The sequence below is a fragment of the Clytia hemisphaerica genome, unplaced genomic scaffold, assembly GCF_902728285.1.
Source record: "Clytia hemisphaerica strain Z4C2 unplaced genomic scaffold, Clytia hemisphaerica genome assembly, whole genome shotgun sequence".
NCBI lineage: Eukaryota > Metazoa > Cnidaria > Hydrozoa > Leptothecata > Clytiidae > Clytia > Clytia hemisphaerica.
In genome coordinates, this window is record NW_027104423.1 from 149,542 (window position 1) to 175,463 (window position 25,922).

A 25,922-nucleotide genomic window follows, 5' to 3' on the forward strand; every position below is an offset into this window, starting at 1 on the left:
TTGTTTTCTTTATTTGGGTTTAAAGAGTGGCTTGTTGGTCTGAGTTGGTAAAAGATAGAAGGAAGTATTTAACGCTGAAAATTGCGTCGAATACCTTACTTCAATTTTGATAACTATCAGCCAAACAGGAAACCCATAGATAGTCATTAAATAAAGTTGATAATACCATCTTTTAGCTTTCGCATAAAGCATGTCGTGAAAACAGTAAAACAGTGAAACACTTTTCTTGGCAACTCTCCCAATGGCAGCAATCAACCCAGCAGTTATGTAATCCATCATAAAATACCACAAAACCACTTTCAAAATAAACTTCAACCTATAAATAAAGAGGAAAAAGAATTCTACTTAAATGCATGATTCATTAATCAGTAATTTAGAGCAATCTTTATCGAACCATTTAGTTGAAGACAGTACAGATTCATACCGGGTGTGCCAAAGATACATCGAAATGTAAACTTGTTAAGCATGTTAAGCGTGTTAAACGTGACTTAAGAAAAAGAACGAGGGATGGGAAAATACTAGGGGCTATAACCTGACAGTAACAAAAAAAGATACATCGTAGAATACCTGTTAATAACACGAAGTACGAATTAGACGGAAAGGTGATATGAGAAGGTTAGCTACAGAATATTGTATTATGATGAATATTGTCATTTATATCTTTGAAGTAAGTTGTTTAAATTGTTGGTCCCGCCCCTTAACCGCGACCCACGCTAAGATTATAGCCCAACCGACCTTATCTAACTTTATCACCCTCAGATAAAAGTTCTATAATAATAAAAGGCCATTGAAGCGAAGGTCTTTAATTGTGAATTTAAATTTCACAAATTTGGAAAATCTTAAAATAACTTACTAACTGTTAAGGGATATCTTCAGACGTTGTCATTTCTCATATTGTTATGTCTTTACTGCTGCGTGTGAAAGGATGAAATATACACATTAATACGAAGAAAAGACTTCAAAAATCGAGTGGGACATGATAGTATAGTAGGTCAACTCTTTTCACCACATAGTCCCATCGCCTGCTATTGAACATTATTTTTTTGGCGAAATTATTCTGACGCACACATTTCTACTCTCCTTAAAAACTGACAGAATAACAAACAGAGCTGTCATTGGATCGGTAAAGATCTTGCCCAGCCTGTTCATCTAATCATCCCAATAAAATTATAGATCCATATGTATTACCGAGTATCTATTACTGACAAGAATTGAGTTTTCAAATACATTTGTGTATGAAAAATTACGCTATAAAAGAAAATGTCCTAAAGAATGATTAATCCCTTTGATCATAGCTCGATTGTTTCGAATATTTCTCTCGTTTGGAATGTCTGTAGTCATCTTTTCGATCATATCGATCTTCGTTTCTCCTCAAATCGTCTCGATTTCGACTAGAATACAAAGAAGATCGATAATCTCTTGTTGATTTTTCAGTATCACGGTAATTTCTCGGTGAATGTCTACTTTCTCGATAGCCCTTCGATTTTTCTTCAACTTTTCGATCATCCTTCGAAGTATTTTCTGCCGATTCGTTTTTCCGTAACATTTTCTTAACAATATCGATTTCCTCGGAAGAAAAGTCTTTAAGTTTTCGTAAAATCTGTTTCGCATCCTTATCTAAAGCATTATTGTCTAACAAATTTGAAGCTCCACCAGGCTCGTGAGTTGACTTAAAATCTCTTTCTTTACGACTTGTTTCTGAAGTCTCGTATAGGTTCTTGCGAGAATGTCTCTCTGGAGATTGACTCGAAGATTTTCTCGACCGTTTACGATTCTTTCTCGATTTTGATGAATAATGTTTGTGATGACTCCTACGTTTGCGATCAGATACTCTTTTTCTTGACTTTGAGTTTGTTTTCTCGATCCAGTCCTCGCCCGATGATGAATTACTTTCACTTTCACTTTCCGATGACGAAGAGGATGAAGAAGAAGTTGAAGAAGAGCTAAGAAGAAGAAAACAAAATGTGATAATCACTGACCTCTATAAAACCTTGCACTAAGCTATATCCACCTATTTCTTCATCGAATTTTTCAGAAAAGGGGTACCCACATTAAGAGGGGTAGATTTACTTTTCGTCGCGGATTTTGATGTAGCGCCGTTGAACGTAAGCAAGGGTTTCTTCCGAACAGATTCGTTAAGTTAGGATCGAGAACATGTCTCATGCATTATATAAAAATATTAATAATCACAATCAAATAACTCTATACAGCTGAATACCGATAAGGAGTACACTCGGGGAACCGGTAAAAAATAGTACTACTTAGCCTACAGGCGTCGCGACACCGGGGGGCCAGTCGGGCCTTGGCCCAACCACATTTTTTCAAATCAAAAAAAAATTTACTAATCAAGCCAAAATTCTGTTTAATAACCTTAAAATAAGTCGCGGCCCCTGGCCTAAGAGACTGAAAAAGGACAAACATCATATGGTCGCAAACTTTCTTTCTTGCTTTAACGGAAATAAAAAGCTTAAAAAAACTGCTTCAAAAGGGTGTTTGAAATGTTCGAGAATAAACAGTTAAAATACAATCCTTAAAAGGGGAAAATAAGAAATAAGATTCATTAAACTATTTGACATTAACAAATCGAATAATTATCATTAAGGGTAAACGACTATTACTAAAGGGAAAATGAGAATTATTCACCTGACAGTGCAATTTTTTAAGGATTTTTCAATTTCATGATTTTTTTGGATGAATTATTAACGTCAAAAACCTTATTACAGGATGAACAGATTTCCGCAACATTATTAGATTTAGGAAGGATGCAAATTATATGGTATTGCTCAATACCGAAAAGTTTTATAATCATAGTGCGAAGCTCTGTAGCTCAAAAAAAATTTCCTGTCCCTTTAGCACACAAACGATTTAAACAAAATTTAGTGTTCTAGTTTAAATCCCAGTTCAGAATCATATGTCTTAAGAAATAGTTACTACACTTTTTTCCTAGAGGACCTCTTTCGAGGTAAAAATTAGTATCTGGCAGGACGAGGGCAGTCTTTGAGGTTCGAAAAAGAGCAAATGTTTGTTTAGCATCTCATTTTCTAAGGATGAAGTGAGATGCGGAATCAATCTTACCTTGAGGAATTTTTGTTTGTATCTTCTTGTAGCAAACGTTTCAACTGTTCGATACGATCCTTCGTCTTGCTACTTGCACTGTTACGACGATGGGAACTTGTCTCTTCATTTTTCGCTGCTTCTCGACCGCTTATAATCTCCACGTTTTACAGAAAATAAGTAATAAGTGTGGCGATAATGCATGGTGGAACCAAATTTTTGTATATATAGCGTAGATTTAGTTTGGGTTCCAGTGGAAATAATAAAGGATGTGACGTCATTGTTTGATTGGATTGAACATTATGTGATGAACATAATACCACATATTTCACACAGTTGGATATAGTTAATGGATAGAGTTGACAATGTTTAAAAAGTTAGGGATTAGATCATTATCAAAATACAAGCAAAAAATAGCAATTCATTTGTCAAATGATGAGTAAAAAGGTCCAATAAAAGTTTGAAATCGTTTGCAGTAAAATATCAATTAAAATAGAGAAATGATAACATTGTACATTACAGCAATTCCAATGAGGTCACCAATCATCCAGTTGCAAATTGTATTGATATAGAAGTTTGATGGAGTTAAAGATATCAAATGATTTGTTGGAGATGAAACAGAATACAAGCCAAGGATTTATGAAAAGAGAAGAAGAATAGCAAATACGTTTAGTTAAACGTCTCCAACCATTCTAGAGCTGTTTGGCATTTAACATTTTTTCCAGGGGGAGGGGTCATGCAGTTGGTACCAGACATCATGACGGTTAGTACCGTGGTGGGTCATATTTCATTTTTGGAATTTGCAGTTAGTACCTTGTGGGTACTACTGTCTTCAAAGATCACGAAAGAGCTTTTAAAAAATTGTGGAAAATATGGTAAAAGTTTCTGTTTCCTGTCTTATAAATTATAAATGTTTAAATACTTGGAATTTCGACAAAATAGATTTCTGTCAGAATAAGAGGGGTGTGAACTATCAGAAAAGAAATGTTAGAATTACAAAAAAAATGAAACAAAGGCACAATGAAGCACTATTTTTTTTCTCAACATTTTCCTAGATTCCAAATCTAGATTAGGTTGGAGAAATTGGTTGCTTGATAGCGCCTAATACCAAAACAAAACAAACTTGACATACAGAATTAAGTCACGTGACACCATTAAGATATGGATAGCGGTTACCTTAGAAGACAGTATTTGATGAATTTGATGATATCTTTCTTTTGCTTCTTTATGATCTGGATCATGTTTCATAATCTCGTGATAACACTTTGAACTTTCTTTCCAACGCTTCTCTTTCTCGTGACTGTAAGGATTAGAAAAACTGTTTTTAATCAGACTTAGTGATGATACAACGAACCATTTGGGGATTGTTTTAATCACCCGTCGTTTGATTCTCATTATTGACCTAACAGTTTTTACTGCCAATATACATGAAATAGATCTTATCGGAGTTTTTGATTTTTCTAAAAAAGCGATTCTTTGTGGGATTGTTTCGGGAGTATTACAATAGAATTCCCTCGAGGAATTCCTAAGAGATTTCTATTGTAATACTCCCAAAACATCACTTTTTTAGAAAAATCAAAAACTCCGATAAGATCTATTGTATATAATATATTGTATATCATTTTGTATATAGAACCTGACCTGCATTACAAATAACAAACATTTGTTCTACCACCAGTCACGAAGCTTTATCCAGCCGGATTCTTTTTAATCGTCTCATTTTACAAGACTACCTCATAGGTGCGTTTGCATGGTTAGGTGCTTTACTTTTTAGATTGGTAAAAAATTCATACAAAATTTGTCTTAGTTTTTAGGGCTTGTCCCCATTTCCAATTGGGCTTTATAACTAACCGTAATTAGTTTAAGCTCGCTTCAATCTTTTTTGATTTCAAAAAGGTGTACGGCATTAATCTACCAGGGCGTGATACTTAATGAGAATGACGTTGTCAATTGTGCATGACGTATTTGATTATGGTATTTGATGAAATCTTTCTTAAGCTTTTTATGTAAGCCATGACATTAAGTCCCGATTCCCAACTTTTTTCTTTTGTCTATTTTCATATAATAAGGTCATCACTTCTTTGCGTTTGTTTTTAAATGACTTTAAAGAACGACATTCGAAAGATATACTAATACTAAGAATATCTCACCCTCAGTTTAGGCAAGATTCCTGAGAATACTTAACCCTCAGCAAAAAAAAACTATTCATAAAAAAAGAATGCGTGGCAGAAGAGCATATCAACATGACAATACTATTACCTTCGTGCTAAGGAGAGTGAAGTTTCAATCAAGTACTTCTTCCCATTGCGATGATGTGGATTGACTTCTAACGCTTTACGAAAATCATCAATCGCTCCCTTCAAATCACTTTGATTAGCTTTCCTAAAAGATATAGATCTCGGATTTAACATTCATTTTCATAACATTTTTGTTTCTTTTCTTTCTACATAGTCTAGTACCTCTGGTGGTATAACTTTAAAGATCCTAGCGGGGAGGGATATCATACATGTTTGTAGTGTTCGTTGCAATTGTTCGCTAATATTTGTTTTGTTCTGATAATGAAAAAAGATCTCGGATATTTGTAAAATCATTCTAGAACGTACCATTCATGTATTCAAAAACAACGTTAACTAATGGTGGCTTTATATTTTGAATTTTTAAAAGGCCTTGTCTATATTTCTAGGTCATGGATTAGCCATCTTTAAGACTAATGTCTAACTCAAAACAGCAAAAATATAGCCTCATTTTATAAACTGCGAGTTTAAAATGTGCCGCAGGATTTGACTTACAATGCTCCTCTTGCCACAAAACCTTCAACATTCTTCGGATAAAAGCTGAGAGCTTTATCCAAACATTTCTTTGCTTCCTTCAAATTCTTCTCACGAAAATGTTTCACACCAATCCCAACCCTGAAACACACATAATCAAAAGTTTTAAAAAGTTTAAAATACATTGAAAGTTTCGAACTTTCAGTGAAACTTTCAGTAACTATTTTCCAACTTGTGAACTCAAAAAAGAAATCAATTTGCATAGACCTTTTCATAAATTACGTCACAAACATCACTTGCCTCGTATTCAAACAATTACAATGGAGACTATGTCCCTTGAGACATTAAATTATTTTTTTATAAATAGAAAGTAGTTTTAATAAAATCCACTGGGAGTAGATCACCTTGGCAATAATTTCAAAACGAGGCAAGTATGATGTTCGTGACGTAATTTATGAAAAGGTCAATTTTACTGGGTGTTACCTCGACTAAGACGAAAAATCAGCGTGACTCTGCAACACTGAAGACAATTTTATTCGTAATGTGGTTATTATCACGTGACTACTTACATGCTCATTGACCAATCAAGCATTTGTTTCTCTCGAAGCTCAAGAGCCGTTTCTTTAATCTTAAGCGTGTTACTGCGATGGAAAAAGTATATTAGTTTGTTATTGAGAGCCAATGATTGAAAGTAATGGAGATAAAATGTAAACTACCTTATCGGCCCTTTTTACACCGGCCTTTATTGGCGTTATTTTTGGGCTCGTGGCGTAATAAGGGCCGGCGTTAAATTAGGGCCAGCGTAAAAAGGGCCGATAAGGTGAACAAAAAAACATCAACAATGAAATTTAAAAGGTACTTTACACAAGTTATATTTCAAAATTCGGGAAGTGGTTTAAATGTAAAGTTAGGAGTAAATTTTGTCTCCAACAAATCAATATTAGACTTACCATACAACAAACCCATGATGGTCTTGGTTGACATTAAAATGACTTGCCAGTAATGAAACACCGTGTGGATGATTGAAAAGTGAACTATCGCGTATGTGTTCCAAATATGCTGAGTCATTTTCTTCATCAAATTCACGGCTTTCCAAAAGACTGCAAGTAAAGAAAGATCACGAGTTAAAAACTGTTCGAAAAATGTTCTGAAGAAACATTTATGCAGTGTCAGTTAAAAATCTTTGAGAGCACCGATAAGGAATTGTTTTTCAAGAGGGTTAATATAGTTAAAAAGAGAAATACTTTTGAGAAAGTTAAAGAAAAAAAACACGATCAGATTTTAAAGAGTAAAAAATGGGAGAGTAAAGTCAGTTATCTGTATTACTGTAAAAGAATGTTAACTTACTACTCAACGGTATCTGGGTCCTGAATTTTGCCCTGTGAAAACAAAAACAATATTCCCAGCTTATTAAAAGAAACAAAAGGACTACCTCAGTTAAACGATCCTGCTACTTAACAGAATAATGCAACAGAGCTTAGTAACAAAAAGGATACAGTTATTATTACTAAGAGGGTTAGCCCAAAGATTTTTGTATATTGTAAAGCCCGAAGGGCTAGATGGCGTGCTTTAAGCTTTTCCAAGCAAAAAAAAGTGAATATTGGAAAAAGTATTGCTGCTATTGTTTTCGAAAACCCGCGAAGCTTCTGATTGATCAAGCGCTGAAATTTTATTGTAACGTCACGTGATCACACTTTTCAGCCAAAGCACTCTATCAACCCCTTCGGGCTTTTTGAAATCTGCGAGTTAGCCATTTGGTGAATCCCCAGCTCCCCAGCTCGCACAGAGCATCGTTTCAACGTTCATCTAATGTTTTAAAAATGTTATGGACGTTGTTTTGACATTCTGTAACGTCATTGGGGACCTAAACACGGAAATAATAACGATGACTTTTACCAGCTTAGGCAATTGGTATTGGGATTTGGCAGCAACAGAGGGTTCCAGTGTCAACCATATATCTTTGGATTGTACATCAACTTTCTCCACAAGCGCTGAAAAAACAAGATATTATTAGCATCAGCTTGGTTTTCAATACAACATTGGAGTTGTTAGCTTTATGAAAACATATGGAACAAATATATGCAGTTGATATCATTGATCAATGTGTAATTGTATGGAATGTGCAACTTTAAAACTTTTTTGTAGTTCAAGTAAACTTCTAGCCCAAGTTCATTATATTAGTACAGTAAATAATACAAATTGAATTCATATTAAGTGACGTTCTTTAAGAATAAAGGTATTCGGTGGATCCATGTAAGTGTTTTAGTTCTTTTGAAAATCATTCAATATTTTTCATGGCTTATCCGTACAAATCCATAACTTTGATTTATTATCTTTAAAAGACAAACCTTTGACAAGATCTCCAACTTCATAATCTTCATCAACATCATCATCATAAGACTTTGTGATCACCAATCGTGCCTGGAAAATAACAAATTAAATTTGAAACATCTTCTGAGTAGATCAATAACGTTTTCTATTTGCTAAAAGCATCGTAAAGCTCTGAATTTAGGTTCAACCTTTTACAAATTTTATTTAGGATGTACAAAAATAAAAGCCCTGGAAAGATTCAAAATTCATTTAAAAGATCCAACGGAGAATGAGGAAAGACTTTACTTTACCGTGATTTGCAAATCTTTTATCCATCTTTTCTGACCTTCCATGACGCCTAGCAGTTTAACGGTCCATCCACTGGCAGAACATACAGCTAACTTTCCAATGATGACATTGTTGATTTTCAAATTCTATAAAAAGCAATGGGCAGTAAATTGAAGAATTATTACAAACATTTCGCTGAGAAAAGTATAAGAAGAGACAAGTGGACCGTGAGCAATACAATTTGTAAGTCACTGTATAAAAATGATAACTTTGAAGAAAGAGCACAAACCTCAAAAAATGTTTGTTTCCGAAAATTTGAAGGACATTGCATGAACTGCTCCAAACATATTGGAGGATCTTCAATGTTGTTAAATGCTTTGATGTTTAACAATGTCTCTTCGTTTGTTTTGATCTCTCTGGTGCCAGCTTCACACAACAATTTTGAAAATTTTGCTACTTTGTCTTGAAAAACACTAAAAGAATAAAAAAAAACTAATAGATTGAAGAGTGCCAGATTTAAGAAGTTTGTCTTCTATCGAAATAACGATAGCATCTGAAAGAATTGACATAAATTGGCGGCATGAAGAACATTCCTTAGACAAAGTGGTTCTAACAACAAAATATTTAACTATAAAAAATAAGTAAACAAACACTTTATGTATATGATATGAAAACAAACCTGTCAGTAAATCCAGGATCATTCATCTAAAACACAATAAACAATGAAACAAAATGTAAAAAAAGCTTTAAAATTATCAGTGCCCACGCCACGGAATTGAAAGTAGGGGGCCATTGAATATAGAGTCTAAGGAGGCGCAACCAAAAATTTTTACTTTGCAAAAAAGTGGATGGGTCATGGCAAATAATTAATTTAATCCAGTTCTTTTGGTACTTGGATTTGGAGGCTTTGAATCAATACTATCATTTGAATCTACCGAAAAAAACAGGACAGGAAAAACAAAAAATTTGAAATGAACAACCAACTACCTCTGGTTGGTCTGTATTTTGCTTTCCATGCTTCATTTTCCAACCATCAATTTGACTGGATCTTTTCTTTGTTTCATTCTTCATATGTCAATCTTTTCTGATTAAATAATTCTAAAAACATCTATCAAAACAAGCCAAATTTAGATTAAATCATTAAATCATCTTAGACCTGCAAAATACCAATTATTTACCTGTGAGGCTCACAATTTCAAATCAAATCCCTGAGGTTTCATAATTGTCATTCAAAATTTCATGGTTTACCTGCTATCAACAAACAACCAGTAATATTGCAGGGATAAATTTTTAAGAGAGAAATTCTTCTTTTTATGAAGATTTATTACTCAAGTGAGTTGCGGCATCTCCAAAGTCAAATAATTCCATTCACTTTCAAAATGTCAAACATGACTGGAAAGAAGCGCCACATGATGTAGATAAAGGCCATAGCTGATAGAAAAATCAATTTTGAGCCTATGTAAGAAGTTATAGACCAAAAACCTGTATTACGAAGTCATAAACATTAAAGGGACATAAAAGTAGTAAAATGTAAACATTGCGAGAACCACGTGTTATTTAAGAGAACAATTAAAATCACGTGTCCAAAACAAACTTGTAAAACAATTGAACAATCAAAATTAGCCATATTTGGTTAGATTTTTTATTTTGACATGTGATATTTGTTTTGATTTTGTATCCGCTGCATACAGTTTGTTTACTTGAATTTCGCAAGTACTGTTATGTCCCTTTAAGTAAATATTACATTGTAAATCTAGAAATTTGAACATCTTGTTTTTAAAGTAAAAGTGGTATCAACGTCAAACTTTGACTATAGATAGATACTAGAAGGTTCCCGTCGTTATAAACGCCGGTTTAGCTTGCACATCAAAAGCCTTTAGAATGATAAAGATGGTCTTGTTGATACTCTTATTTGTGGTCAAAAAAGGTTTTTAATTTTGCATAAATTATGCAGATTGTGGGGAAATTCCCTGTTTTCCATCAGTTTTTGACCACAAACAGGCCCATAACTTTTGATCTAGAGAAGTTTGGACTTTGATGTAATACATTTTTTTTGCTCAGTTTGAAGAGCTCTATCACATGGTTAGGTTTTTTTCTAAATTTGAAGACACCCCAAAAATTTTCAGGTCTTGCAATTGAATTTTTCCTGGAAACGCAAAAAATCACAAATCACGCAAAAACTGCAAGTTTTCAAGCTTGGTAACATTCAAATTCGGATTCAGCACCCTAAAATTGACCAAAATCTTTTGCAAAAGATTGGTCACCGACATTTTGAATTTTTTCTTTGTTTTAAGCTTTTAAGGGGACCCGTCCATATTCATTTGACAACACATAACGTCTAATTGACGTTATCTTCTGAATCCCCCCACTCCCACAGATAACATCAAGCCATGTATACCAAAAGTTGTCGCCATTTTTTCATCAAAGTTTTCACGTTGCAAAGTCCGTACTTGGTTGTACCCGTGCGTGTATGTGTTCTTTTAACTAATGACCTTTATTTAAAAAGAAATTATGATGTGGTTCGCTCGATCGCGCAAACAATAAAAATATGATGTAATGATATCATAGCGCGAACCAATGGGATTGTGCGAGCAAATTTTCATGTAATTCATACACAAATATATTTTTGACAGCTTAAAAAAAGTAAAGTGTGGTTGGTGGTAACAAATATTCGCGATTTTCACAAAAAGGTATATCTTTGATTTCTTATAACGTCAAACCTAACTTTTGAAAACCCCCACCCCCTCATAACGTCAATTTGACGTTTTGCGTTGTCAAATGAATATGGACGGCTCCCTTAACCATCCATCCACTGACCCCACGGGGAGAAGACAAACCGTGGACCCCTGATATGGACCCCCAATATGGACCCCTAATGGACCCCCTTTAAATAGCGAGAAAAGCATTGTGGGTATTTCCCAACATTAAAAAGGTAGCTATTTGTGTTTTATTGCCGACCCAAAAAAATATCAGCGTTTTGATTGGTCGAGAGCATCGAGATATTTGCGATATTTCATATTTCTCTAGTATGGAAATATGACCACGTTGACTTTTGAGGGACTGGGTAAGCGGCGGGAGAAAAATCAAAACAAACCAGCCGAAAAGAACTGACTTTCGGAGAAACTAACTTGGGAGTCAAAGGGAAAAATGCAACAAAAATATTTTCAGATTAACTTTTACTTTGGAGTTCTTCCATAAAAGACACTAAAATCAAATCTGATGAACTAAGAAATTATAAAACTACTTGAGACCACCCAAATATTTTCAGCTTTTGGTATAAAATTCGTCCATGTGATAACCAAACAGTTTTTTATCAATGCATACAAAAAAAGATTCTTGAATGTTTGCCAATAAGATTTCTCATAACATAGCAAGGGAAGTGAAATGTCTTGTATTAAACCAAATGACGAGTGGTTTTTATAAAAGTTCTCTCTTAATTCTCGTTCTCGACGAGGTACATCCTTGAATTTTCAACTTAGTAACAATCATTACATCTTCCTTCTAAAATTCGAAACATTTAAAGCTTGACGATAATCAAGAAAGTTTCCAAATTGTTTTGCTCTTGAAAAAATGTTGTTCTTTAACCACTATTACAAGCATTTATTTCCATCGTGGAACTCCTTTCCTCTGATATTCTTTCCCATGCATCGAAACAAAAACATAGAAAAAGACTGAATGTTATCAATCTGATTAATCCAACGATGAAGGGTTTCTTCTCTATCGAAACAATACTGTACACCATCTGCATTTTGAATTATCAATCTAGAAACTTTCAAATACATCTCTGAAAAATCTGCAACTCTTCAAAACAAAACTTCTGGATCGAAAATGATCGAAAATACTTCTCTGTTTTGTTTTTGTGTGAATATTTTCGAATGTTTTATCGTTCGAATCTAACGTTCGAATTAGATTTTCGAATAAAAACATTCGAAACTACACAGAAGAAAGAAGCAAGGCGGAAGTAAGTTTTAAAACAAAAACAAAAAGAAATTTATATCAGGACAATTTTTTTGAGTCGACAATAAATTAGTTATCACATGACTTCTCGTGCAATACTCGATATTTTACTCGTTCCGAGATTTTACCGATATTTTTCCTCGCCTAAAGGCTCGGAAAAATATTACGGAAAAATCTCGGAACTCGTAAAATATTTCTCGTATCGCACTCAAAGTCATGCGATAACTAGTACATATTAGTCGTCCTATATAATATAAACATATTACAACAGTTATAGAGTTACATGATACATTCTGTTTAGACATAAATTCAGTTCGTTCAGGGTGATTTGTTCTATTGTTGAAATGTTGACACAATGTTGATATTTGAGAAAAATATTGACAGAATCATAAAATATGACGTCTCTAAAGACAAAAACATTCAAAATATTTATTATACCGAAAGTGATGTAGATAGTGTGAATGGATATAAAAAGACACCAATCAGAAGCTTGTGACTTCTCAGAGAGGGTTGTTTTAGAGTGATGAGCTTGACCAGATAGTTTATTGTTATTTTCATGACAAAATGACATTTGCTAATCAAAATAATATTGAATTCTTTAAATATGACATCTGTTAAGACAAAATCACAAAATAATAGAACTATACCCAATGTGATGCTGGTAGTGTAAGCGGATATAAAATGAAGTCAGTCAGAAGCTAATGAGCTCTCTCAGATAGTGGTTTTAGATTGATGGCACATGAGGCCCGAGCTACATTGAAGAGTTACATTTAGGAGTGTTCGAGTTGCTAGTATAACTTCCTCTAGAAAATAAAAGTTTATTATCATAGGAGGGACTTTTTATGTAGGTATCATCCACGAAATCTTTTTTCAGAGGCAAACGATATGGGTAATATTATGAAAGTTTGAGTTACTTGAGTTGTAACTCGGCTCTTCATGTCTCAATCTATGGTTTGTTCAGCCAAAAAACATTGTTCTTGAGTATATCCATATTTATTTGGACTGAGCAGAGCAGCTCAAGTAAAAAATCAAACTCAGCAGAATGTTAAGTTCGAATAACTCAGAATAACTCGGAATAAATCTTAAAAAGACTTATCGTACTCAATGTGATATTGGAAGTGCAAATAGACATAAATTATTTCAAACTAGAGTTGTTCAGAGCTGTTTTTGGTATTTCTTGCTGTTTTTGAGGGAGTCCATTCAGCCTAGACTAATGTTAAATTTCGTTTCTGCGCAAATTCGTCACATTTTGTCTCGATAGCCTCATACCTACGGAACCTATCCTTAGAGGCAATCAAGCAAGAACAATAGAAAAAATCTTTATTTGGCTCTGTAGAAAAATTGAAAAATAGAAACTCGCTTAAATTCACAATACTGATTCTTTACCCCAAAGCGAAACTTTTCTATTTTGTAAATCTTTCTTACACTTCCCCATACGTAAAATAAAGAGTACTTTCGTTTTCCCCCCAAACCTACGAGGGAAAAAAGTTAAGACCGCGTGTTGTCCTCGCGGACTTTCCCAGCGTAATTTATTTGTGTGATGTCATAATGTTATTGTTCTCTTTCTCAGATTATTACTGACGGCATTTCAATCGCTTACGGGATTGGACAATGGTTGACAATAGATCGTGACGTATAACAATCCAATGACGCGCGACGAATGAAAGTTCATTTTGGGTGGCTTGATAACACTCGTAATTTCTTTATTTTTCTAGTGTATTTTGTTTTTTCGTTTTAGAAGAAGGACTATACAGTAGAAAATAAGGTTTTATACTATTATTTTTAAATTTGATATTTTAAATGCCTATTTTAAAGAAAATTTCGTAAGTGGGCGGAAAATAAAAACGCCTTTGTTTTGAACGCCCGACTGCCAAAATCTCAGGATTCTGGGACTTCTTTTGAGACAGGGGCTAGACATGAAAACAAAGAACTAAGTAGAATCGACTTTTTGAAACTTGAAATACAATGTAAAATATTTTTGTAATCAAAAATTATATTTAACAATTATATTGAAAAGTAATAATTCGTTATAAGGAAAGATAACTTGTGCGGAAAAGAAATTCTTCATTTATTGACCCCCGGATTTTTCATCGCATAATTTCTACGGGAAATCGAAAGTAATTTCATTTGGCTTGTGATGTTTGAGAGATTGGATGTTGGGAAGCTGCAAGGATAAAGGTAAACAAATTATAGTCTTTTTTCTGAAAGAAAAATTAACATTAGTCTAGGCTGCCATTAGGGGTCCATATTGGTGGTCCATATTGGGGTCCATATTGGGGGTCCATATCGGGGGTCCACGGTTTGTCTTCTTCCGACCACACGGCGCCTACTATTCTTGCCAGGATAACCGGCATGAGATTGGAAAGGGTTTGTTTCTAAACTAAAGGTACAGAAAAATCTTGTGTTTACTCACAAAACTGTCTAGCTAACTTTTTTTTCGAAGCTTATTTTTCAACTACCCAAAGTCGTGATCTTTTTCCGCTAGAAAAGTGGTAGTCCAGGAGCTGGAGCTCAACTACTTTTTGCCTTTGAAAATCTGATGGTGGAAAAAGTAGAGAGTCCGTATGCGTCGACCGAAATCGGCTGGAGGGTTCCTTCTGGTCCTATCGCAGCGCTATCATTCAAATCAGAAAGTGAAGATAGTATACGACAGATTCTCTGACTAGAATGTAGAAAAGTGGCAAAGAAATCTTAGTGCGGAAATGGGAGCCTTAATACAAACTGATGGTCCTGTTTTCATTCATAGACCAACCAAATAAGAAAATTATGGTCAAACTTTGAAATATTTTCACCTATAGCTAGAGTGTTTAGAAGCGTTTTTTATAAGAACATGTTCAAACATTCTTTTTTTCTTCATTTTATGGGATATGAGGACATATGATTCTTCATAAAAAGTATTCCTTAACCGTTAAAGGTTTACTTGTGAAAGTTCCCGTGAAAGTTAAATGGCAACCCATGGTTGCAATCTTGAGATAGATATCTTGACAAACACCTTTTCTTTCCTCTCTGTCAGTCTGTTACTGTTTGTCTTTTTATTATAGATTCTTTTATTTGTGTCTGTAAAGATAAAAACTGATTTTGATCCGATAAAAAATTCAACTACTTCCACTATCTCTGTCCAAGCAGAAAAAATCTAGAAAACTTCGTAGATACCCCTGTTTGGTTTAAAAATGGAAAAACCCAATTCTACAACAAATCCTTTCCTATCTTCCTCCTGCTGCATGGGAGAGAGTTATATCGGATCGCCCAAAGTTACCTTCATTTTTTTACTTTATTTTTTTATCCACGGATTGCTGATAGTCACCTTTCCGGGGGTTTTGTTGTTTGGAATTGATTAACTACCGTGAGATTGGGTAACTTGCATCAGTGGAGGCTAAGATGCATAGCCCCAAAATAAAAGACCTGGCTGGTCATTAAAATACAACTACGCAACTCCGCTCACAGCTCTACTCTACCATTTTTGTTTTGATTTAACTTTGTATTTTAATGACCAGCCAGGTCTTTCATTTGAGGGCTATGCATGTTAGCCTCCACTGATGCAAGTTACCCACAGCCTAGACTAATGTTAATTTTTCTTTCAGAAAAAGACTATAATTTGTTTACCTTTATTCCTGCAGCTTCCCAACATCCAAGCTCTCAAACATCACAAGCCAAATGGAATTACTTTCGATTTCCCGTAGAAATTATTCGATGAAAAATCCGGGGGTCAAAGAATGAAGACTTTTTATTTCCGAACAAGTTATCTAATTGCTTATAACGAAATATTACTTTTCAATATATTTGCTAAATATAATGTTTGATTACAAAAATACTTTACACTGTATTTAAAGTTTGAAAAAGTCGATTCTACTATTCTACTTAGCTCTTTGTTTTCATGTCTAACCCCCGTCTCAAAAGAAGTCCCAGAATCCCGAGATTTTTGCAGCCGGGCGTTCAAAACAAGGCGTTTTTATTTTTCCACCCACTTACGAATTTTTCTTTATAATAGGTATTTAAAATATCAAATTTAAAAATAATAGTATAAAACCTTATTTTCTACCGTATATATAGTATTTCTTCTAAAACGAAAAAACAAAATACACTAGAAAAATAAAGAATTTACGAGTGTTATCAAGCCACCCAAAATGAACTTTCATTCGTCCGCGTCATCGAATTGTTGTATATACGTCACGATCAATTGTCAACCATTGTCCAATCCCGTAAGCGATTGAAGTGCCGTCAGTAATAATCTGAGAAGAGAACAATAACATTATGACATCACACAAATAAATTACGCTGGGAAAGTCCGCGAGGACAACACGCGGTCTTAACTTTTTCCCTCGTAAGTTTGGGGGGAAAACGAAAGTACTCTATATTTTACGTATGGGGAAGTGTAAGAAAGATTTACAAAATAGAAAAGTTTCGTTTTGGGGTAAAGAATCAGTATTGTGAATTTAAGCGAGTTTCTATTTTGCAATTTTTCTACAGAGCCAAATAAAGATTTTTTCTATTGTTTTTGCTCGATTGCCTCTAACGATAAGTTCGGTAGTTATGAGGTTATCGAGATAAAATGTGAGGAATTTGCGCGGAAACGAAATTCAACATTACTCTAGGCTGACCCAATCGCACGGTAACAGTTAGGTAGGGTCAGGGTTGCTAGTAACGGCTTGTCACTGTGCCGGGTGCATATACTTTGGCGCCTTGCTTGGGCCCCGCAGGGTTGCTAGTAACGGCTCGATATTTCAGTCAGGTTTAAAAAAGGGGTATTTTACCCATATTATAATAACATTACCCCCGTCTTTTGCCAGTTCGGTATAATATGTTGTTATGAATTGCATGATCTTGCTGTGCGACGATGGCTCAACGGATAAGGCTTAAGGCGTTGGTTTCCGAATCCAAAGGCTTCCAAAGGTCTTTCTTTGATGGAGGTTCGACGAACCCCGCACGGTGCGATGATGTGGTTGGTCAAAATATGATACAGGTATGTAAACTTAGTCAGAATTGAGAAACTAAGTCTCAGAAACTCAGACAGTCAGAAAAGAGAAAGACATGATCAGAGATAAGAAAATAAAATAAAAACATGAAGGTAACTTTGGGCGATCCAAGATTTCTTGTACAGTCGGGTCCCGACTAAAATAAAGCCAAGATCTTCCTTAATTGTCTATAACGGCTAGGCCCGACCAAAAATACTAGAAAACGAAACTATTATAGCTTTAGCAAAGATCTCTAAAACTCCCATTTTCATTCAAAAGTAGCTAATATACTAGTCTATGGTTGCTCTTAGTAACGGGTAAATTAATAAGGGCGCCCGTGTTGCGAGATCAAAAAATCTCCTCTGTGTGACAAGGCGACAAGGTGATAGCCAGACTGTTTTTACTAGTTTGCTGACTTTTCTGATAAATACAGTATCAAATTGAGTGAGGGTTGAATATTTTTTGATTAAAACTGAAAGAATAAAAGACTTTGATGAACTTGGCATCAGGGTTGCTTATTTAGCATGGTATATAAAAAAGTGAGAGACAGAAGATTAAAGAAACAATAAAGATTGAAAGAAGTCAAAAGTTTGATCATATCAAGTGAAGAATCCAATACTTTTTCTGAACATTGATTGTTTTATTACGACCCACTATCTGCGCCACAAGATTTTCCTCTCTGAAATTCCCGGCCGAACGCGCCCGAAAAATGGGCGAGTTCGAGGAGAGAGCCCAGTTCCGGGATCATGTATGACCCTCGACATGGCCCGAGAATTCTCGGGCCAAAACCTTTATTGGAATTCGCGTAAAGCCCGAGTATGGCCCAAGCTGGCCCGAGAATTCGGGCCATGTTCGGGCCACACGCGGGCCACGCACAGGCCACGCACGGGCCACACTCGGGCCAATTTTTGAAAACATGATTTAAACAGGCGTGTAATTTCAGGACTGAATTTTTTTAACATTTTCTTTGAGAAAAACTTGGTTTCTCTTAATTATATTAAATATATGAATGTTGTAAATTCATATAAATATTAAATGTCTTATTTGGTATGAAAACATAGTTATAAATATACTTAGGGTGGAAATATTTGCTAGTAAACTAAGCGTGTCCACGGGAAGCTCGTAAAGTTTTTTTGAGCGATATAAACAAAACAGACAAATCTTATTTTGTACTATTTTGTTTGACTGGACATGCTGAATCAATTTAACATTTAACATGGCCCGAACATGGCCCGAATGACTCGGGTCATGTTCGGGCCAAAAGAATTGATTAGGGTCTCTCGGCCCGAACATGGCCCAAAGAGGCCCGAGAATTCTCGGGCCATGTTGAGGGTCGTGATCATGTTCAAGACTTTTTATTTTTTAAGTTCTAATTTTCCAATTGGCACAAAAAAAATCAGCCCATATTGATTGTGGTTTGGGGTTTAATCTTGGTTTATTTAGTTCAATACACCGTTTAGTAGTGTCAACTGCGCACGCGTCCAAACAATTTTCGATTGTTTTGATTTGAGCGACCGCTCTTTCCCGTAAAAACGGTAGGTAAAATCTCGGTTCTCGTAAAGGAAACCTAGCAGAGAAATAGTAGGTTCTCTTGATGAATTTTTGTGAAATTTTCAGGAAAGGTCCATAAAATTATCATTGTCATTGATATCATGTTCAAATATCTAAATCATTCTCTCTCATGGTGGAGATAGCAAGACTCCTAAACGATGTATTGCATCATAATTTAGCTAGAGATTCAGCCATTTAGATCTGATTTGATTGTTGAGGGAATTTCTGCTAGAAGAGCAATGTAGCCAGAGGTGATGCTTGGGCAGGCTTTTTAAAAACAAGATGGCAGATGGAATCAATTCTTGCTGCTAGCTTATACAAATTTTTTTACCCCATATTCGACCAACCAAGTGTCTTTTTCAAAGTCGGGGTGACGGGGGAAACCAAGCTATTTTTTACGAATAGCCAATTTATTACTGAATGACAGTTTGTTATTTACCAATATGTTGCGTTTGGTATCAGAGAAATAAATAAGAACAAAATGTATTAAAGGGGTGAAGCCCAAACTTATCCTGTCACTATGCACCTAATTTGACATTTTAGGGAGTACAGTATATAGTGGCAGCCATTCTAATTCGCGTCAGCATTCGGGTATTGCCACAGAATGCCAACATAAATTTGGGTTTTGCCAACGTAAAAGTCAAAAGTGCTTACTGTACTATAGAACCCAGAATTTTTTGTCGACGCAGATTAATCTGAATTAGAAAGGCTGAGTGGGGGTTTTGCTGCTTGATGTTTAAAATCTTTGGAAAATGCTACTTTCTATTTCTATATACTTTTTAATGTCAAGACTCAAGTCAAGACCAAGCATTATAGCCATCTTCGAAACAAAAGTAGATCCACTGCTTATGTTGTGTATACCTTGAGATCAGGTAACTTGAATCAGTGGGGAGAAACCTGCATAGCCCTCAAATGCATGACCAACCAATGCAGCAAAATTTCAAAACAAATGTAATAGTGCAATGAACTACGCAGCTCCGCTTGCAGCTCTATTCTACAATTTTAGAATCTCATATTTGCTGCGCGAGTATTCTCACTAGTTTCCTATCCCTACATGGGGAATCAGCGCTTACCAGACATTGTACTCTGTGCTCGCTGCACATCAGAGTCGTGCTGTATCGATGATGATGATAATACTCGCACAGTACTGGAGAACCTTGCGTATTCTTGCAGGTTCTGAATATATGAGTACTATCACCACACCACATTCGATGTTCGGCATATATCTCCCCATACTCTTGTATCAGAGTGATGGTAAACCTATTCCCCTCACATGCTATGGGTTGACCCGGGCCAAGGTACATTCACTTGTCAAGTGAATCGTAGCATCGAGTGGGAATCGAACCCTGACCTCCTGCACGGAAGTCAGGAAACATAATTATGCATGATATCACTTTTATGAGATAGGAGATATACATTTTGTAAATCAGGTTTGTTTTGATTTGACTTCACTCAGGCACGGATTTTTCACTTATATCCTTAGGATCCTGAGCATCCTCAGGCTTTTAGAGGATATCCTCAGGATCCTCTGTTTTGCCTTGGTTTGATAAAACATCAATATTATAATTTCCCAAGGATCCTTAGGGTCCTCAGGCTTTTGCGAGGATAACCTGAGGATCCTCACCTTTTTTTCTTTTTTTCTCAAAATATGAACCTTAGGATTCTTAGGGTCCTCAGGATATTGCAAGGATATCCTCAGGATCCTCAAAAATTTATTTTACGTCAATTATTTCTCATTAAAGAAAGTGAATCTTAGGATCCTTAGGATCCTCAGGCTTTCCCAAGGATATCCTCAGGATCCTCAAAAAAAGAATAAAAAAAGTGAGGATCCTCAGGATATCCTTGCAAAATCCTGAGGACCCTAAGGATCCTAAGGTTCATATTTTGAGAAAAAAAGAAAAAAAAGTGAGGATCCTCAGGTTATCCTCGCAAAAGCCTGAGGACCCTAAGGATCCTAAGGTTCATATTTTGAGAAAAAAGAAAAAAAAAGTGAGGATCCTCAGGTTATCCTCGCAAAAGCCTGAGGACCCTAAGGATCCTAAGGTTCATATTTTGAGAAAAAAAGAAAAAAAAGTGAGGATCCTCAGGTTATCCTCGCAAAAGCCTGAGGACCCTAAGGATCCTAAGGTTCATATTTTGAGAAAAAAAGAAAAAAAAGTGAGGATCCTCAGGTTATCCTCGCAAAAGCCTGAGAACCCTAAGGATCCTAAGGTTCATATTTTGAGAAAATACAAAAAAAGGTGAGGATATCCTCAGGATCCGGAGGATAAATGTGAAAAATCCGTGCTTAGCTCTTTGACTTTGTATTTTAATGACCAGCCATTGACCATTCATTTACAGTATCTATTTGCCTTCTCCATTGCTAGCTTGTAATTTTGTAAAAGAACAACTTGATTTCGTCTGACTAAAATATTCTAAAATTCTATGATTTAGGGGAAATAATAATATGGGTGAAGTTAGTGTGGAAAGACCTCCAGGTAAGAAAGCATTATTTACTTTAATTCCAAAAAGTCAAAAGCAGCTAGAATTAACTAACAACAATTGAAAAGTACACTGTTTTGAACCTACTGTTTTTGACAAAGCTGATTTAACTTATTATCAGTACAATATTTACTGGACATCTTTCTCTTCCTTTAGTGCACAAATTTACAAAAACAGCTGAAAGGGAAGCCATTGAGAGAAGAAGGTTGGTCTTTTTGATTGATGTTACGGTATTGTGTCATGATTATTTCTTTTCTGACAACTGCAGTTAGCTTTTAATATATCTCTTTAATTATTTTTAGTAGGTTAATGTTGAGGTTATAGATTGAATTATCCCAAGGATCAAAAACCATCTTTTTCAAAACTTTTAGGCAGAGGTTCTCTCAACTAGCTACACCAAAAACATCAAAAACTATTTGGGCAACTGTCGAGTAAGTATATCAACAGAAATGTTTTCGTTTTCTCTTTTTTTAGTGCTGTCGCAACTAATACATCAAATTTGAAAAAACTTATTATGCACTGCTCTTAAAGAAGAGGTGTCTGTTAGATTTGAGAAGACTTTCACAACTCTCAGAATTAGTCGTCTTGACGTTACAATTGCAAAATAGATTTCAAAAATAAGGTTAATTTTCTTTTTAGTATTGACTATATTAAAGCCTGTATTGACTTTATTACATTCGTTACATTTAATTACATTACAAAAATAATAATGATTGCATTTGATTCAAAAATCTTATTTTAAAGGCCTCCACTGACATGGGGCAACCAAGATCCAATGAGGCCCATAAGCACAGCTGCATTGAATACAAACGCAAGTGAACGTTTGTCTGCTCTTGCTACACCAAAGAAGAATTTCCAATTCGATCACCCACAGAAATGTAGTCGGTATGGTATTGTTTGTATATTCTGTTTTCTTACCATTTTAGTCACACAGGGGAAACATTTTATTTTTTAATGACTTTTTATTGTAAAATTTTCACCGTGGTTGTTCAACAATCGGAAAAGTTTTTTCTTTTAGCTCAAAAATCGACGCATTGAGAGGAAAAAATCTTTGATGATAATTTTAAATGATTACTCTTTGCTGACAAAAGTTATCATTCATTTCTAAGAATTTCGTTTTTTTTCAGCCATTGTTTTGTTTACTCTGCTGGTCGCTCATCTGTCATTTGGGATGTCAGTCCACTGGCTATGAAATCGAACCCCAGTGAAAGAATTGAAGAACTTTCGAAACCAAAGAAATTAACAATGGGTTATTCAGAAGATAGGTAAGTGTAAGATGACACTTTTTCCTTTATCAAGGCAGTCTTTATATATAATCGAATTTCCTAGATTCCATTTATTGTTGCCGAGTTTAATTTTGGCACATCTTTTTTTATCAATTGATACTTATTTCTTATTTAGGACAAGAATCCAACAAAAGTGATTTTAAAGTAATGCTCTAAATGAGTTTCATTTCCGTCTCTTAGTTTAAAGAGTTCCGCCTCGAACTTGGGCAAAAAATCAATAAAGTATCATAAGTATCAAGAATCTTGTTTTTTTTTTTTGTGAAAAGTCTGATTTCTTTCTGAGAAGAAAAACCCTTCTGATAAATTAAATTAATGACATTCCATATCATTTCCTATCGTAGGTCAAGTTACGTTCTTGGTTGTGGGCGATCCTCTCCCATTTGGGGTATCACTTCATCAGCAAAGAAAGCTGCCCTCAGTGATCGAGTAGAAGCTTTATCACACCCAAAGATTGCGCATAAAGAATATCAACCTCCTCGTGGTGTAAGTCATTAAAATAATTTTTCATGTTGTTTTCTTGAATATTTTAAATCGGTGCTTTTTTCAACCTTTATGCTCAATGTTGAGGAAACCTACATTTCCAGATTTTGATTTGCACGTTCCATTTCTGTTTCAACGGTTCATCATAGTCTAAATTTACAATTGACTTAGGAGGTTTTCACTACTTTTATCATCAACAATATGGAGCTTATAGCTTCTTTGATTAAAATATTCTTTCTCTTAGGTTCAATGGCCAGTTTCCCAAAGTGCTAAAAGTGGAACCTTTCCGGATCACATCGAGACTTTGTCAAGACCCAAAGAACGTAATGACGGTGCCCATAGAGATTCTGTATGGAAAGTCAGCAAAGGTGCTAGAAGTACTCAAGCCTCCTCGCGTGTTCAGGTATTTTTCGTTCGTTTTGGTTGTCAGTCAATGACAAGCCTAGAAATCCATGTAATGATTTCTTCTTTTATATACTGTTGGCGAAATGAATAGCATGGTTTTGACTATGAGTTTGAATTTCACATCTCCAAACGACAGTCGAAAACACAGCCAATCAAATTTTGCTACTCTTTCACTGGTCACACTTTCTTAGAAAAAAAAACAAGTTTCTAAACTTGCTTTAACTATCTAATAAGTCAGAATAGTGCTAAATTCGAATTTCCTAATGTAAATTTTTGAAGCGAAAATCTGCCTCACAGGTCAAACTCGTCTTGTATTTATATCAGATTATAAAAATACAGGAAGGGTCTCTTGTCTATGAGAAACCTTGATAGCATTAACAATACTCGAAATACCTCACATAGAAATTGGTATTTTCAACCATTTTTGCACGTACAGAAAGCTTATGCTTATTAGTTAGATTTTGAATTAAATAATACTAAACAGTTTATGCGACTCTTATAATTAATCCAAGCATCCCCTGATTAGTAGGTCAAAAATTGAATCTAACCTAAGGGCATACTTTGTATCCTCGTTTTGAAGACTTAGGAAAACTTCCTAAAAAAATTTACAAGCTCAGCGTATGCGGTGTGTACCTTTTTTTTCAAAATAAAGCAAAAATTATCAAGAACAAAAAATTTCATTTTGCGATAGGAATTAGCGCAGCCCAAGAAATATACTGACGGTTATCAACCAAATCGCGAGGGAGAATCGAGAGTGGCTCGATCAGCGTTAAGGGCTGCTGCAACCGAGCGTTTAAAAGAACTTTCTAACCCAATCATCCGAGACACTATGGATCATGTACAATTTGATCCCCTGGCTTTCCAAGTCAAAGAAACTGCACTGAAAGGCAGAGTTCCTGATCGAATCCATGACCTTGCTATTCCTGTTATTCGAGGTCCCAAAAATTAGTTTTTCTTTTTATTTTGTTTGTTTGTTTGTTTGTTTGTTTGTTCGTGTCTTGTGATATGTATTTTTTGATTTTTTGATTTCTTTTTCTTTAACATGAAGGACTATCAGACGAGAGATCACTTACTTTAGCGCTTAAAAAAATGATAAAATTATGAACTTTGGATTTAAAAAGCTCTAATTTCCGATCTCTTTATCTGATCTTTTTTCCTTTTTGCAATTTGATCTCCAATTTTCTTGGAATTGACAAAATCTCTCTAATTCGAAAGGCGATCTTTAAATTTAAAGTATATATTTTTTTTATAATGATTGAATAATTTTTTGATAATACGATAATTTTTGTACATATTTTATACTGATCGGAACTTATTTTTTGATAAATATAATATATAACAATGATTGAAATTACTAAATATTTACATTTTGTCTCTTTTCTCGACTCCACTTGGTCGAATCTAGTCAGTATTTCAGTCATTCTGAAAACTAATTTTTCCAAATCAATAAGCATAATTTAAAATACAACTAAAATTTTCATTTTTGTTGAAAAAGTAAATTATATTTGTCCAGAAAAGATAGGCTCAAAATTAGTCCAGTGGATTGCAATTATTATTTTTTTTAATTGGTGAGAGATGTCAATGAATCAAATTTCTTCTCAGAAAGCGTTGCTAATTTTGGATAAAAATCAGGTGTAAGGTAAAAATCTCTACTCTAAGGGCCCCTAAAACGTCAAATTACTGCCTTGCAACCGGGTCGGTTTAACTGCAATTTTGGACATTTTCTACAGACACCACCACCCTTGCAGTTATTCCATAGTGTACAAACTGATTTTACCCTCAAAATTGGTGTATACCACCCCCAAAAGTGCCAAATTTGACATTTTTTCACCGAATTCCTCATTTTTTATACCATTTTACTGGGTACGTCTTATTAACGACCGTTCAAGAGTTAAACATCTCAATCATTTTCCAAGTTTGTTAAAATATCTGTTTGTTAAAAAAAAAATGTTTTGAATTTTTTTGCTTCCGGAATTTTTAAAAACCTAAAATTTTAAGTGAAAAATTGAAAAATGTGCTCACTTAGTACACCATATCCTACCAAAATCGACAATTTTGGGCTTAGGCACCACCCATGTTGCAGTTAGTCCACTGGTGGAGTAACTGTTTTCCCAAATTTTGGTTTATATACCACCACGGTAGTAATTGTCATAGTGTTTATATAATAACTGCATGACCCCCCCCCCCTGACCGGATCGGTTTTTACTTTCTGACTTTGACAAAGCCGTCCTTTACAAACAATGTGCTAGCTGATTTTTATAAGAATCAGTAATTTCTGATGAGTCTTCGTACTAGCCACGACTCGTTTTTATGATATTCTCATTTTTCTCCGGATGTTCTTTAACTTTTTGAGCTTTAAGCCAAAAAATGTTTTTAACATGTTCTTATTT

At 34.8% G+C, this 25,922-nt stretch overlaps 2 protein-coding genes across 3 annotated transcripts; one reads left to right on the forward strand and one right to left on the reverse strand.

The window, feature by feature from the left end:
* Window positions 1–235: 235 nt before the first annotated feature.
* LOC136820398 (tetratricopeptide repeat protein 14-like) lies at window positions 236–9,530 on the reverse strand. 2 transcript variants are annotated; one of them, XR_010848573.1, is made up of 14 exons: window positions 9,408–9,524; window positions 9,100–9,125; window positions 8,710–8,893; window positions 8,444–8,566; window positions 8,171–8,243; window positions 7,719–7,813; window positions 7,170–7,201; window positions 6,773–6,922; window positions 6,392–6,463; window positions 5,844–5,963; window positions 5,314–5,436; window positions 4,231–4,354; window positions 854–911; window positions 236–316 (listed from the first exon to the last, which is right to left on the reverse strand). XR_010848573.1 is itself a non-coding variant. In XM_067076582.1 (14 exons), the coding sequence occupies exons 1-14, from the start codon at window positions 9,489–9,491 to the stop codon at window positions 1,277–1,279; spliced, it is 2,010 nt and encodes a 669-aa protein (XP_066932683.1). In that variant the 5' UTR covers window positions 9,492–9,530; the 3' UTR covers window positions 1,181–1,276. The 2 variants fall into 2 exon arrangements, 1 of the variants encoding a protein (XP_066932683.1); XM_067076582.1 differs by lacking the exons at window positions 236–316; window positions 854–911 and adding exons at window positions 1,181–1,943; window positions 3,076–3,212 and having other exon boundaries at window positions 9,408–9,530.
* Window positions 9,531–21,252: 11,722 nt separating this feature from the next.
* On the forward strand, window positions 21,253–24,640 carry LOC136820399 (sperm microtubule associated protein 2-like). Its single transcript, XM_067076583.1, has 8 exons — window positions 21,253–21,357; window positions 21,518–21,566; window positions 21,733–21,792; window positions 22,106–22,246; window positions 22,489–22,626; window positions 22,989–23,130; window positions 23,372–23,530; window positions 24,224–24,640. The coding sequence occupies exons 1-8, from the start codon at window positions 21,327–21,329 to the stop codon at window positions 24,479–24,481; spliced, it is 978 nt and encodes a 325-aa protein (XP_066932684.1). The 5' UTR covers window positions 21,253–21,326; the 3' UTR covers window positions 24,482–24,640.
* Window positions 24,641–25,922: the final 1,282 nt, after the last annotated feature.

Coding starts and splice junctions, on each gene's coding strand:
- LOC136820398 (XM_067076582.1), bottom strand. CDS start 9,491: ATGAAGAATGAAACAAAGAAAAGATCCAGTCAAATTGATGGTTGGAAA. Junction 8,567..8,709: donor GGAAACAAACATTTTTTGAG/GTTTGTGCTCTT, acceptor TGCTTTTTATAG/AATTTGAAAATCAACAATGT. Junction 3,213..4,230: donor ATCAAATACTGTCTTCTAAG/GTAACCGCTATC, acceptor TAAAACGTGGAG/ATTATAAGCGGTCGAGAAGC.
- LOC136820399 (XM_067076583.1), top strand. CDS start 21,327: ATGGGTGAAGTTAGTGTGGAAAGACCTCCAG. Junction 22,627..22,988: donor ATGGGTTATTCAGAAGATAG/GTAAGTGTAAGA, acceptor TTCCTATCGTAG/GTCAAGTTACGTTCTTGGTT. Junction 23,531..24,223: donor AAGCCTCCTCGCGTGTTCAG/GTATTTTTCGTT, acceptor ATTTTGCGATAG/GAATTAGCGCAGCCCAAGAA.